The sequence below is a fragment of the Aythya fuligula genome, chromosome 5 (genome assembly GCF_009819795.1).
Source record: "Aythya fuligula isolate bAytFul2 chromosome 5, bAytFul2.pri, whole genome shotgun sequence".
Taxonomy (NCBI): domain Eukaryota; kingdom Metazoa; phylum Chordata; class Aves; order Anseriformes; family Anatidae; genus Aythya; species Aythya fuligula.
This window is the reverse complement of record NC_045563.1, coordinates 59,383,423-59,398,214: the sequence shown is the minus strand read 5'-3', so window position 1 is coordinate 59,398,214 and position 14,792 is coordinate 59,383,423. Positions and strand designations below refer to the sequence as shown.

The 14,792-nt window shown below is 37.8% G+C and overlaps 1 protein-coding gene across 6 annotated transcripts in view; it reads right to left on the bottom strand.

Annotated features, from left to right (window-relative positions):
• Nucleotides 1–14,792, bottom strand: part of SYT9 (synaptotagmin 9) — a 66,818-nt gene that overhangs the window by 27,097 nt on the left and 24,929 nt on the right. For all 6 annotated transcript variants that reach the window (XM_032187659.1, XM_032187658.1, XM_032187660.1 and 3 more), the window contains exons 2-3: nucleotides 9,091–9,442; nucleotides 5,639–6,185 (exon numbers count right to left, since the gene is read on the bottom strand). In XM_032187659.1, the coding sequence (XP_032043550.1) occupies nucleotides 5,639–6,185; nucleotides 9,091–9,442 (899 nt within the window). The remainder of the gene's footprint in view (nucleotides 1–5,638; nucleotides 6,186–9,090; nucleotides 9,443–14,792) is intronic.

The window sequence follows — 14,792 nt, the reverse complement described above, 5'->3', positions numbered from 1 at the left end:
GTGCCCCACAGCTGCCAGGTGTTTAACAAGCAATTATTTTTCTTTCTAGATTCACAAAAAGTTGTACAAGTGGTTACTGAGAATCTTCTGAAGGAGAAAGTTCTCATTCTTCTGAAACGTACTAACAGCTACCTGTCCTTTGTATTTGTTGATTTTATTTTCATAGAATAATTAAGGTTGGAAAAGACAAAGACTTTTGCCCCAAAGCCAAATATTCTTACTTGATCACATTTGAGTTTGAAGATGGCAATCAAAGAAATATTAACAACTCTTTCCTCTTCAAAACATGCCATTAGTCTATGAACATTATGAAAAACAACAAGAAAAAAACTTACTCCAAACAATGAATATGTTTGAGAGACTACCAAATGATACATTACAAATGTTTTTGTAACCTATCCTCAAAGAATCACAGAATATCCTGAGTTGGATGGGACCCACAAGGATCATAGAGTCCAACTCCTGACTCCAAACAGGACTACCCAAAAATGTCTGAGAGCATCGTCTAAATGCTTCTTGAACTCTGCAGGTCCTTAAATGGAGCCCTGCAGAACACCATTAGTGTTCTACCACTGGTCTCGTGTAACCCCATTTACTAAAACCCTCTGAGCCCAGGCCCTCAGCCAACTGTTCACCCATGCATTTGCTTTTCCTTAATCCCTACCCAGGGCATCTCAACTGTGTCATTGCTAACTGGAAGATCTATACAACCCAACAACCTCTAGAATACAGTCTAGCATAATATCTAGAACTGAATCCAGAAAAGCCCTAAAATTGGGTCTAGAATTTCTGGAGAGTCTCTCTGAAAGTACAGCACAGTTGTAGTATCACTTGCAGCAAGAGTTAAGAAGATGTTCCACATTTCATAGCTTGAAACTTAGCAGAGAGATTCCTGAGTAGAAGGCTCTGCAGGATGTGGCCATCAGAGCAAGGCAGTGGGAAGGATTCCCTGGCTCCTTGCTGTCTCTTGGGTCTTCCTTGAATATTCCTGTCTTTGTTTGCTGGGCTCATCTTGCTTCAGAAGTTTGAAATTGCTTACAGCTAAGGTGGAAGACTTGTCACACAAGCTACCAACTGGGTAAGATAAATGCAGAAAAGCAGTAGTAATGATCACTTTTTGTGGCCCACAGTTGAGAACCATTACAAAAGGGAACATGTTGTAGTCCGTTTGGACACATTTTCTTGTTTTGCTACATTTTGGAAGAACGTTACATCTCCCTGTGCACCTAAACTTTTATATTCCAACCACCATATTTTTAAAATGGGCAATTTTTTCTTTTTGATTAAAATATAATCTGAAGTATTTCCCTTCATCCCAGCAAAGCATCTGAGCCCTCCAACCTAGAAAGGTCTTACAACAGAACATTCTTATATAGAAAACATCTTGGTGGCTATATTGGATAGATTTGAGTCAATTAAGATAAGTGAACAGCTTTTAAAATACAAACAAAACTTTTTAGATTACCAGAACTGCACTTGTAAATAATGCAGGAATATAGATGCTATGGAAGTGTGAGGAAAGCACAGAGCTTGGATTAGATTTAAAAACAAACAAACAAAAAAACCCAACAACCATATTTCTTATGCTAAAACTGTATTACTTTCTGTTTTCAGTAATGCATAATAGATATCCAGGGACAGTTTCATTTGTGCTGTAACTCTATTAGTTTCAAAAGCTTGCAACAGAGATATATCTGGCCCTTCATACTTAGTAACAAAACACAATAAAAATCTGTTTCATTTTTTTTAAAGAAAATGGATAAATAAAATGAATTCCATGAAAGAAATTTGCATTTATATAGCTCTTCTCATTGACAAAGGATCTCAGTGATTTGCTGATAGCCACATAAATTTCTAAATAAGAATACTTTTTCGGATTATTTCTGCTGAAACGTGTCTTCTGAATCACCAGAACTTCAGGCTACTGCATGTTAACTGTGTCATATCCCAGTCTAAACCCTTACAAATTAGGAACTGGATTGGACCCCCTCCAGTGCTGGTTGAAGCCTTACTCAGAAGAGTAATCCTGCAGCATTCAATGAACCTACTCACATAGTAGGTGAGTAGTGTGTTAAAATATGGTAGAGCTTATACCTATACATCTGAGGCCATCCATGTGAGCTTCTTTATAATTCTTACCTTTAAATTTAGAAAACCACAGTGTGTAATCCTACCAGAAAAATATTAGCTCATTTTGCATCTGCAGCCTAACATGTTCTCATGTTCTGTAAAAAGCATCTCCTTTTTTTCTTTTTTTTTCTTTTTTTTTTTTTTCTTTCCTGAGCCAGAACCAGCATCATCTGTCTGGTGGCTATATGAAAAGCTTATCTGGTTCATTTTGTGTTCATCTAAAGTTGATCTGCTTAATTATTTCTTCCATTAAACAGCCCACTGCTGCTGCTTTCTGGTTGGAAAAAGTGTCAGTGTTACAGGAGAGAGCTTTTCTGCTCAGAGGCACTGGGATTAGAAGAACAATCGCTTTGCTGTTGGAGATTTGTGTTTGGAGGCAAATTGTTTCTGAGCATGAAGGAACGTTTTTATGCTGACACGTACCCATGTTATGCACTAACGTCAGGCTCTGGGCTGGCAACAGGTAGTCCAATGGATCAAAACTGTTGGTTTTGGATAAATAAGACATCTAGCATTATTAGAAAACAGAAGGCAGCATGTAGCAAGACATGTCAATTTAATGACATTGTTTGAAGTAAAGCTGACTTCTTAGAGGTACGCTGTGCAGCAGTCCCTGGAAATAGACTGTTTGGGTGGGCAAGAAAATAATTTGATGCCTTCATTTTTCAAGTCACTGTGTCAGCTTGGATGAGAGCATAATGAAATGGAGAACAATGGCAAACAAGGTCTTTGGGATCTCTGGTTCTTTGGTGTACCAAGAAGCACAAAGAATCAAAATTAATGAACTCTTTGACAGCATAACAAACTTGCCTCGTGGCTGGCTTTGGATCACAGCTACAGCTCTATTTCGTTGAACGGCTTTACTGAGTAGCCAGTGGGATTCAGCTTCTGCTGTCATTCTGAAGATATCTGAGCTACACAGACAAGAAAACGTGCTGAAACCTGGTTTATTATGTGACTCCTAGAGAGTTTTGACTTGGTTCAACACTTTGACATGCGGGAAATGTTAAGGAATAAGCTGAGTACTCCATCCTTTCATTTATCTGATGCTGTTATTTCGGAACTCAGATTAGCCCAAATTGGATCGTGTCTCCTACTGTGAGTCATTTGCTTTGAAAAGGTCTCTCTGAGCTGAAAACCCAGTGACAAGTCTAGATTTTGGGTCATGTGTTCCTTTTGGATAAACGGGCTTCTGCTTCCCACAGGAATCGGTAGTAGTAGGAATTAATAAATGCCTCACATTTCAGTCCTGAAGTCTTTAATTTCAGAAATTATAGAAAATCTGAAGACAAACTAATTTCTTTGGAAATTTCGAGGGAGAAGCGATATAAAAAATTCCAGAGCTAACCTTTTGCAGAGATTTAAAGCACAGAAAAAGGAACAGTACAAACCAAAGTCACTCCACTGGTGCCTTCACCTTCCAGGCGACTGTAAAATGGAAATGTTGAGCTTGGGACACTTAACGCTGAACAAAGCCAGGCTTCGCTTGGAATGACTGTGATTTTGCTCTAACAGATTCTTTCTTTCCACTTGTGATTAAAGAGAAGTAACTCTTCATAGAAGAGTTAGGCTCCTCCTTCCCTGACACTGCCCATGCCCCCACCTGTTACTCTCAAGCGAGGGAGCTGCTAAAGCTGCTGCCGAAGTTCCCTCCTAATGTAAAAGAGGTTTGTGTGGTGGGTGCACAGCACATTCCACCCAAAGATGTGTGATGCTGAGGAAGAAGACTATAAATCCCCTTAAAACAAGGACAGTATCAAATTGCAAAAAGGAATTCCAAACAACAACAAAAGCCAGATTGAATCCATTTGGTCTGTAATTCGGCATGCTACCAGACCAGAAAGGTACAAAACTTTGCCAAACACTTGATGAGTTCTGCTTACAGCGTAGGCATAATAAAAATTCTGATGCAAGTTGCCTACTTTCTTCCAGAAAGGCGTTTGTTTCATGCACACCTGTGCTTCAAAGATGATTTCATTGCCAGGCAACCCTTGTGTTTCTGCTAGAGCACTGGGGAAAAGCTTTATTTCAAGGTAAGAAAGAAGAATGTGTCAAGTGAGGGTGACAGAATTGTTGTAGGTCAAAGAGTTAAACTTACTTTGATTCCATGCTTAGTGGGCTTGGGGATTTTTTTCTAACTTCTGAGTACACTGTGCTGTGTGAGGGCAGCTCTGCACTAAACAGAACAAATATATACACCTATGGTCAGTACAAGCTGTAACTTTCAACATCAGGTTAACAGGAGTGTCCCAATGCATCACGCAATGCCCTTCTAGGACCACAGTTCATTAGGGCAGCACACGCTGGTGTTCTCAAGTGTACCGCCTGCCCTGAATGGGCAAAATTTGCAGCTGAGACAAGAGTAAGCTCATCACAAGAAGGGATGACAGCAAGAATAGAAAAATTATAAGGTGAGGATCTCATTTCAGGAAATTAATTGTGTCAGGACATTCTTAACTTTTTTACAGTTTCTTACATTCAACGAAGCATATACTTAAATGCTTTCCTGAATTGAGGTGTAACAAATTTACACTTCTGTCATATTGTTAATTATGTTGGGTTTATTTGACTCTAAAATGCATGTTCCATTTGAGTATGGTTTGATACACTAAATGAAATATTTAGTGACTGTTGGCACTTGGAGCTTCATCTTTGTGGATTTCTGTAGTGTATCTTTCTCACTGAACATCTGTTGTCCGTAGGGTGTGCATGATTAATTTCTAATAGCGTTACAAGTAGGTAGGCTCATGCTTTGGGAAAAGAATAAAGGTCTTTCTTTTCCAATAGAAAATTTTGTGGTTTTCTGCATAGTTCCTAATGGGATTCTTGAACTTGATACCAGAGACTTTGGAACAGAATATAGAAATATTTTATAAATTTCCTACTTCCCTATGTAACAAATCTGTGCCAATCAAAGTCTTAAACCAATTCAGTATGTTTTGTTTCTTTCATGGAACATGTGCTGAGGTGGTGGTTATAATTTTTAGTTTTTCTAGGCTGACCAGTAACATTTTTGGTTTGGAAAGTGTTTTCTGAACTCTGCTTGCCTGGATTATAAATGTGGCATCATCTCGCTTTAGGAAAATGTAATCTTTTAAAAGATTGAAGAACATTACACAAGAAATCTTGAATCTGTGGTTCTGGCTCACCATTATGATGTAATTTGTGGCAAATAATGGAAAACATAGAAAGATAGGCAAAATAAAAGTAGTAGTATTTCCTTAAGTAATTTTTAGATTGAGATTTAGAGGAGGGTGGTCTGTAGCTTTTCTATCATTGGGGCAATTATTAAACCCGGTACCTCTTGCATAAGATGTTTTTTAATGTATACAAAGGACAAGAAATGAAGACTGAGATGTACTGTCAGTTTCCTTGGATTAAGATCTAATTTTGAGAAAGAGAGAAAATAGAGTATTTTCCTTCATAAATGTATGAGAGAATTATAGTTATAATTAAGGAAATAAAATTCAAAACAAAACATTTCAAAAAGAAAAATAATAGTACTTACATTGGTGACATATTCAATATCCTTCCAAATATTACATTCCCTGGGAAAATCTGCCAAATCTAAAAAATTATCCACTATCACTTGGCCAATCAAGTCATGCCTGGAGAATCTGTCAAAGTCATACACTGAGAAATGGAGTTTCCGTGCATTCAGATCATTGTATGGGACAGTAAATAAAAAAACTTCATCAAATACTGGATTTAGGGTTTTTCTATGCACTTTAGTCTGGTGTTTTGTTTTCCTGTCAGGAAGCAGATAAATCTTCACATATGGATCCGAAGTTCCAGAGAAGTCCTTTGCTGGCAGGTTGATGGCCTTGTGTATCTTCACAATCAGCTGCTCTAAATCACAGTCATATTTCAGAATAAAGTTCAGTTTTCCACATGCCTTGCTATTACTCCTCCGGCCATCATCTGTGTCCACTGATCTTTGTTTATATAGCTCTGGCTTAATGCGGCCAATTCCTGTCAGTTGCTCCTGTTTCTGAACCTGCTGGATGTTGAAGTCAGGGTTGGAGAGGTTGAGCTGTCTCCGGATTGAATTATGCCTTAAGTGAAAATAAAAGAATTGAAATAGGTTGTGTTGATGACCATAAGAATCTGTACATACACACCAAATATCTTGTTTTCATTTGGTGTGTTTTTGTAAGGTACAACAGGGTCAGATTTGTACTTCCTAGTGTTATAAAGTATGATAACTAATAATTGTCTCAAGCTAGTGGTATGCACTCTCCAAACCTGGCTGAAGAAAGTAACAAATTTCAATTCATGGACATTGCAAATCCAAAGGATCTGCTATATTACATTGTATAATGTAATATGATAAGAACTATAGCAGTTCTTATCAGTTGCTATTTTCAGCTGAATCCTTTATGTTCATAATGCTTATGAAATGAGTTACATTATGTAAATGGCAACAAGATCTGGCCTATTATACCTGTTGAGCTTGCTGATTTCTGGTGTTAAGATGAGGATGGACACAGAGGACACTTTTTGACAACTCTCCATTTCAGTTACTCATTGATCTGTGCTACTACCTCATTTTCAAGTGAACTGTTCTCATCTGAGATGGTTGGTTGACCACACCATCAATTGTTTTGTTTTGTTCTGTTTTGGTTTTATTTTGTTTTTATTTTTTTATTTTTTTATTTTTTTTCCCACTCATAACTGATGTAATGAGCTCCACAATACTTAGGTTGAAAAGCTCCTTTAGTTTCATTACTCTAAGGAGAGAAAGTTGCTTTTAGCTTCGGTCCACTGAGATTTATTACCTGGAGTCACTTGGTTATTGTGATTGAAATTTCCACTTCATGAGATAACAGAAATCAAATTGCAATCCCTGTAAGGGGTAGTGGGATGTGAAAGTTGGATTAGGTAAAATCCTAATCTTATGAGCTGGATTCTACTCTTTTTTTTTTTTTTTCATCCTTTTCAAATTCAGCAATCACTCAGTGTATTGGAGTATCATGAGAGGTGGCTGAACATGAAAAGAGCACATGGAAAATGCTAGCACAGGATTAATCCAAAGCTATTTATGTTGAATGTAATCAGCAGTAGTTACTCTGGTACCATTGCTCATTCCTCCCTTTTAAATGTGTGTTTATGCATGCTTTAAAAAGGAACAGCCTCTCATAAACTACCCTCCTATTTTCATTCTTGTTGTATAGCAAATACATAATTTTATAGCTCTCTGTTAGTCATTTCCATGACAAAATGTTACCATGTTGCAGAAAAAAAAGATCTATATTGCTCAACCCTTAAGCTCCTTGTAGCAGTGGGAGGTGCAGTTTATCCAGGGGATGAATGAAAAAGAACACAGGAGGCAGCTCTGCCTTGCTGAAGTCAACGAGGACTTGGAGCAGGGGCAGGTGGCTGCTCTCTGTGGCCACCCAGTTACACAGGAAAGGAGCAGGCACAGAGGTGAAGGTGAACAAACCAAGGGTGCGGTGCAAGGAAGATGGGCCCCTCCTGCTCAGTGGAAGAGTCTTTCGGGGAAGATCTGGGCAACAGTATGGGGTAATGAATGAGAGGGGTAATGAGCAAAGCTCATCACCAGTTGGGGTGGGACCCGGGCAGGTCCTGCTTGTGTGGGCAGGGAGCCAGCATAACTGCTGCTGGAGAGGGCCAGGCTGGGAACAGCTGGAAGAAAAGTGAACTGCAGAGAGTCACAGGAGTGAAGACATGGTCCATGCACTGACAATGCTGAGGCATGTTCTTTTACAGATTGGGATTTCCACTGTTTCTTGTGAGATGACTGTGCATTTGTCATTTGATTGTGTATGAGAACTGCTGCCCTGTTGTAGAAGACAGAGCCTGCATCAGACTCAGTGATTTCATAATACTAAAGACACACAAGAGCTCTTGGCATTAGATGTCGAATATGAATTTTCTGTTTTTAATGAATCTCACAACAGGCTTATTTGCTAGCACTTTGAAAGCTGAGCAGCACCAGCCTGTACTACTGTACTTCTGGGATATAAGTCTTGAGCTGGAATTCAAACTTGCATGTGGCAGGAGTCGAGCTTGAGTATTCATAATTGTGGCTTTGAGCTCCCCTTGGATCCCTACAGCAAAATGAGCCCCGGCCATTCTTACACTAATCTAAAGAGAAGGGGCACCTGGAGCTTTTGCTGCATAACATTTATGCTGTTTTGAAGGCTTCTCAAATTCTGAGACATGTTTTGGACTTCTGGCAATTCCTGAACTGGCTGCTAGCTGCTTTTGTGTTACCCATGTTCAGGTGTGCCTGCAGGAAAGAGTCTTGACTAAATTTGCCCTCTCAGATAACAAGAAAAGAGGCTTAGTAAGTAGCAGTTGGGCTAGGACCATACATTTTCCAGCTAAAGTGTATCTGCTTTGACTCAAGAATTTACTCACTGGCTCTTCATGTGCAAATACTTTTTCTTACTGTGTGAAGCATAACACACCCTCACACTCCCTTTTTCCTGTTCCTTCTTGTGCTGTTTCTCCAGTTCCTCTGGAGCCTTCATTGACTCTTGTTCAGGCACTTTTCCCCCCACAGTCATGACTGTGGCTAAAACCTATGATTTTTAATTCTATTTCTAACTCCTGAAAGTGTTTCATTAGCTTGCCCTACTTTTCTTCTTTGGCTATTTTAAAAGTCTTTGAGGAGATACTACTGAGTGCTCAGTATTGCTGCTAAGTACAAATGGATATTCTTTACAAGCTAGATACAGGGTGTTCATGCTTGTTCAGCTTCTGAGGGGAAAGGCACAAATGAGTTAGTAGTTGACAGAAAGCTGGAATACCATTGTTATCCCATCTTTTTAATCTAAGAGGTTTGTGTGCCAGAATAACTTTAATGTAATTCTTTAAAAAAACGTGTCAAGTAAATTATGCATTTGTAATAGAGTGGTGTAGTAGATAATCAAGCTGTACTATTTGTGCTGTATCTGTATTGATTAACACCAGAGATAAACTGGAGTTACTGACCGAGCAGAAGAGGTGGGTTCAGTGGTCTGACGATGCATTCGCGCATTGTGTACGCAGTTCTCCTTCGTTCCAGTTTGAGCATCTAACGGAATATCAGGGGAGGTATGGCTGATCTTCATGGAGGACTCTGGATAGGTTGTCGGCTGACCCAGAAAATCTTCACTGTATTCATGGTCATTGGTCTCTGTATCTGTGTAGTTCAGGGATTCCTGTTTGTTGTCTTTGTTCCCAAATGGCAGGCCACGTTCTCGCCAAGGGATCCAACAAAGCTTCCAGGACACGAACAGGGACACACCAAAGAGAGCAAGACCACAGGCTGTGACAACTAAGGAGAGCAAGCTTACTGAGATATCTGCAAACAAGAAAAACACATGCATGTCAGATCTGTAGTATTTTCTGTTCGCAACTCTGCATCTCCGAGGCATACAAAATGGGAAGTAAACATCTCTAGATAGCAGATCTACAGAAATCAAATTCTGGTCCCTGCAATGGTCATATAATAGGAGCTCATTAAATATTCTATTCTTTTAAAAATCTTTTCCCCCAAGGGGAAAACAAACAAACAAACAAAAAACTAACCAACCTTGTTTGGACTTCAGTGTAAGGTTCATTTTGATAGAGCTTAGTTTATATTTTCCCTCCAAAAGCCAGGTGAGATGAAGAGTCTTTCTAAATACGAAAAAGGCTGTCTGCTTTGTCACTTTACTTTCTACTGGTGAAAGAGCAGTGCCTACAGTACTTTTTTTTTTTTTTTTCTTTATTTTCCTTTTAAATAGTGAAATTCCCTTCATCTTCTTTAGGAGATCTTACTACCATCTCTTTTAGAGGCTGTATTATACTTACATAACCATAAACATTTGCGTATATGTATGTACATAAGTGATATGAAATTTTTTTAGATCTTTAACTGAAGTATCTTGTTTTATTAGTTTAATTCATTTCTTTCTAATCTTAGACTCATTCTTATCTTCACAGATGACTTTTGGTTATCAGTACATGTCCTGCTGTTCAGCATTAAATTTAGGGTACTAATCTCTTTTCAAAACTGAGATTTTTATTTTTTATTTTATTTTAACTCCAAAGGCTCTTTGTTCTGTTGCTGAACTTCTGATATAAAAGGAGAGTAGAGGTGACTTTTTCTTCCTTCCCCCTCCCGTCCATCCCCCTCTTCCCTCCCCCTTTCTTAGCATTATCCTATACCATAATCATATCAACACAAATAAGTTGCAGCTAGGAGAGGCCTTTCTCTGTTTTGCTTTGTTTTAAGTTGCACATTGGGAAAATGACTCAGTGGAACAGCTGTTTTTATGGTTACAGTGTTTTTGAAATTAGTTTCTCTGTGGATTACATAATCGATCATGCCTGAAACACAATTAGTAAGAATTCTGTTTTACTGCATCAAATTATAAACAACCTTATCAAAGCAATTTTTCACAGTGCTTGTAGGTTGAGGATGTCAAGAGCTAGCCTAGATTTTAAAAGGGTGGCATGAGGTTGAATGGTTGCTCCTACCAGGACAGTTATTTAAGAATGATAATTCAGGTGAAACAGCCTCAATCTGAACAAAGAATATTAAAAAAAATAAAAAAAAAAAAAAGTGGAAAAGTCAATAGCTTCAGCCCCTGCTGCGAGTTTCATTCTGACTCGCCAGACAGATTAAATTTCCACAGAGCAGGGAGTGACACTACAATCAGTTTCACACAGGAGCTGTCCAGTTTATTTTGCATGCTGAAAACCAATTTTAGACAAATTTAGCCAGCACGGCTCTTTCTGTCCTTCTCACAGTTATATGAAGGCAAAACTCATTAACAGTAGGAACAGTACAGCACCTGCCTGGAATTATAGCAAAGAGTTTCAGAGCTGAAATTAATTAAAGAAGTTCCTCCCATGCATAAATGGCAATATGGAAGAAAGAATGGTGGTTTGTGATGTTTTTGGAATATTTACTGGTAAACACATCTGGCAGTGAAGGCAAACAACCTTTCCATATAATTACAAAGCCAATGAACTGGGATGCAGTAGTGATGGAGGACCTTCAGAATGAAGCAATTTGTCTTGGATTCTCTGGAGGAGAAGGAAGAAATACATCAGAGGTCTGCAAAAAGGTCACTTTTTCAAAGAACCGATTAGTGTAAATGATCCAGCGTTGAAGGAAATGAGAAACTGGTAGCTGCCAGAACCAGCCAGAAGATTACAAGGTGAGAACTGAACTCTACAACCTGCTCAGTGCCAAGGATGTGTGAAGGTGAGGAACAATGTGAAAGGCAGACTACCAGTTCCCTACCTTGAGGATGACTTTAGCAGAGGACACAGTCATCTAAAGAACTGCTTTCAAGAGGAAAAAATACATAATAGCAATATTAACTATATTTAATTTGGAGAGTTTGAAAAACTTTACTAATATACACCTGCATTCAATAATGTAACTCCGAGAACCCTCATCTCGTGACTTTCAGAGAAGCTGGGCAATAAACAGTTTAGGTAACTTGCCAAGCTACTGAATAAGAAGCCACAATTCTTCACCATCCTGATTTTATTTCTTTCTGAATCCTTAGGAACCATTTCTTGTGTGCATTTTTTATTTCTGTGTGTGGAATAGGGACAATCACATACCTGTCTTCCTTCTGTGAAGGACCATGGAGCTAAAGGGCAGTTCTCTAAGCTGTAACCTTTCACTGGCCAGTAATTTTCAGATGTTGCCCACCCGGCTGGCACATTTCAGCAGCTTTTCCACTTAAAATATTTGGTCTGTGTTAACGCAAATCTCCTTGGCAACTTAGCTGGCATATAATAATAATCTGCTGGAGTTTGTAAGTGACAAAAAATGTTGTTACTGATCTAATAGCTGGCCTAGTGAGCTGCAGGTGTTAGCATTCCAGTGATTCTTAAAGACAGAGTTCTAAGGAGTTGTATCTTGTATTTTTCTTTCTGATTTCTAGTGGTAGTATCTACCAAAAAGGAATTATATTATGCTGTTCCTCCTGTAAAAACTAAAGCTTCTGTTTTATAAGAAACAAAAATACAAACAAGGCATAATAAAATTTGCCATGCCTGTGTATACACAACTATATTAAGTTCTGTCCATGTTCCCATGCCTCCAACTTGCTGCTTTTGGTTATTTTCTTATTCTCTCTGAATACATACTTTGCACTGTTGATATGTAAAATTACTATATACATGTGGTCATGTAATAGCCAGCAAAAAGTAATTAGAATAATCTGGGAGAAAAAAAAAAAGAAAGAAAGAAAGAAAGAAAGAAGCAAAAGAGATGACACCAGTTTTAAAGATGCCAAGCTGGACTCTTAAGTACTCTGTGTGGAACTTGGCATGGAGTTGGCTTAAATGGCTCTATTTCATTTATTGTACAGAATCAACTTGTGTGCTACATTTGCAGGACAGAAAATATAGCTGGGGAGAAAGAATGTAAGATTTTCTAAAAGCCATTTGAAATTTGAGACATGCTTGTAACTTGTTAGCTATAAGGGGAAGCTGGTGATTTGCTGGGTGGGAAAGAAATATCTGAGGTATATGTGTTTATACTCTAAATTCATACGACTATCAGGCCTGTTAAGTCCTTCATATTGCGATAACTGAGTAGTTTTACTTTGTGACAGTACCAGTTCCCGTGACTCCAGTCAAAATAACTGTAATGCACATTTCTACACACCCACAGAACATATTAGTTACATGTTAGAACATATTATCATATTAGAAAATATTAGTGCCTGGGGTTATGCAAGAATTTAACTTCTTGTCTAGTCATAGAAAGTGATTGGTCACTTTTGGAAAGTTCCGTATGTGTTTGCTTACTAGCAGAATGAAAGGTTTTAACAGAGAAATGAATGATGAAGAATGAATAAAGAACAACCCTGTTTTCTAGTAGGAATTTTTGGACAAATAGTATGTGTTAAAAATTATGAAAATGTCAGGATTTGCAGAAAATTGTCATGAATAAATCATTAGAGCACACATTAATCTTGACTGTTACGCCCCTATGAATAATAATAAAGTGAAATTGCCGTTTATTTCTGTCTTAGATAGGCAGAAGCAGGAAGTACCCAGGTTACATAAGAAGAGCAAACAGCTTATTTGAACCATACCAATAAGCTTACAATTCCATTATAGTCCTTCAAAGACCAACAAGTTGCAATAAATACTCAAGAACCATTTGAGAGTGTTAAAAGAAATGACACACAAGCATTTCATTTCCCACTTGTATAAAACTGTACAGTAATATTGTGTGAAGTGCTCAAAAAAAAAAAAAAAAAAAAAAAAGGTCATGGAGATGTGTTAACAATACAAATGCAAAAACAAGTAGCAACAGTTTCTGCAATTTTTTAACAAATTCCTTTGAACTCTGATCGCCCTTATGTCACAATCTTTCCGGGGGAAAAAAGAGTACTTACCAAATGCCTCATTAAATTACTCTTTTTTTTTTTCTTCCCCTGGAAAAATTTGTGGAATTAAATAATATGATTGTATTTTCACAGAACTAGCCATAATGATGAATAGGAGTTTGAGTGGCTTAGGTAGTTGTAGAACAAGATATGTACTTTTTTTTTTTTCCTAGCATCACTTTTCTTTTCTATAGGAAAAAATGAATTTCATATACCATTTCATCTTTGGCTACTTGCCCCTTGCATTTTCTCATCCACACTGGAAACCATTAGCCTCTCTAATTTGGAATAAGTTAAAAAAAAAGTCTGTCTATTTTTCAACCTTAGTTTTTTTGTTTTGGTTTGGTTTGTTTTTTTTTTGTTGTTGTTGTTTTTGGGGGGGGAAGTGGTAGGAAATAAATATATAAAGAATAAGAGGAGAATATTACTCTTCTGTGTAATTTATGTAAAATAAAACTGCACACTTTTCTTTAAAATCAGATTACTCAAAGAAAATAAAGTCAACTATTCTGTTAACTTTCCTTTCCAGAATCAACTACTCTAAGCTTATATTATGGGAGTTTGGCACATCACAGTCATTCAATATTTACAACCCTCACTTTGTATTTAAGGAAGTGCCAAAATTCACATCATTTCTGTACACTGGCAGATCATAAAATGCTTGCCAGAAGTGTTGACACATCACAACGGATTTCAGGAAAGCCGTCTGCATAGGTTGATATGGGTAAAGAGGAAACATTACTAATCTTGACCTTCATGAACCTAATGAGATGTTTATAGCTGGTTTTAAGTTTGGATGGTCCTTATTTTTTTCCTGAATTACTGCACTCTCATCTTTACATAGTATGTAGAATGGAAAGATAGTTCAAAATACTCCAAGCTGCTCTGGCCAGGACTTTGTGTCAAGTGACTGTCCTGGACTTGTTACACACTATTCTCCCTGAAAAGTAAACTATCACAAACCACTAGCATCTTTAGCTGATTATTTAGCCTGATTTGTCTCTTAGCAGGAAGTTGTTGGCATAAAGGGAAATAAATACAGTTTTGAGGACATTTATCCCTCTCAGATGAAGAGCCAGATGCACTGAAATGCTCACACTGGCTTTTTAAAAGGCATTTCAGAGTATCATGGTGAATGTATTGTATCTGTTGTTCTTTGTAGACTTAGGATACCCATTTTATACAGTGAAGCTTTTGGGCCTGATCCATAAATATTAGGATATGATGATAACTTTATCAACTGGGATACTTACTACTTGGAAAAATGACAAATCAGTAATTTAGTATTAGATCAAGTTTCCTATC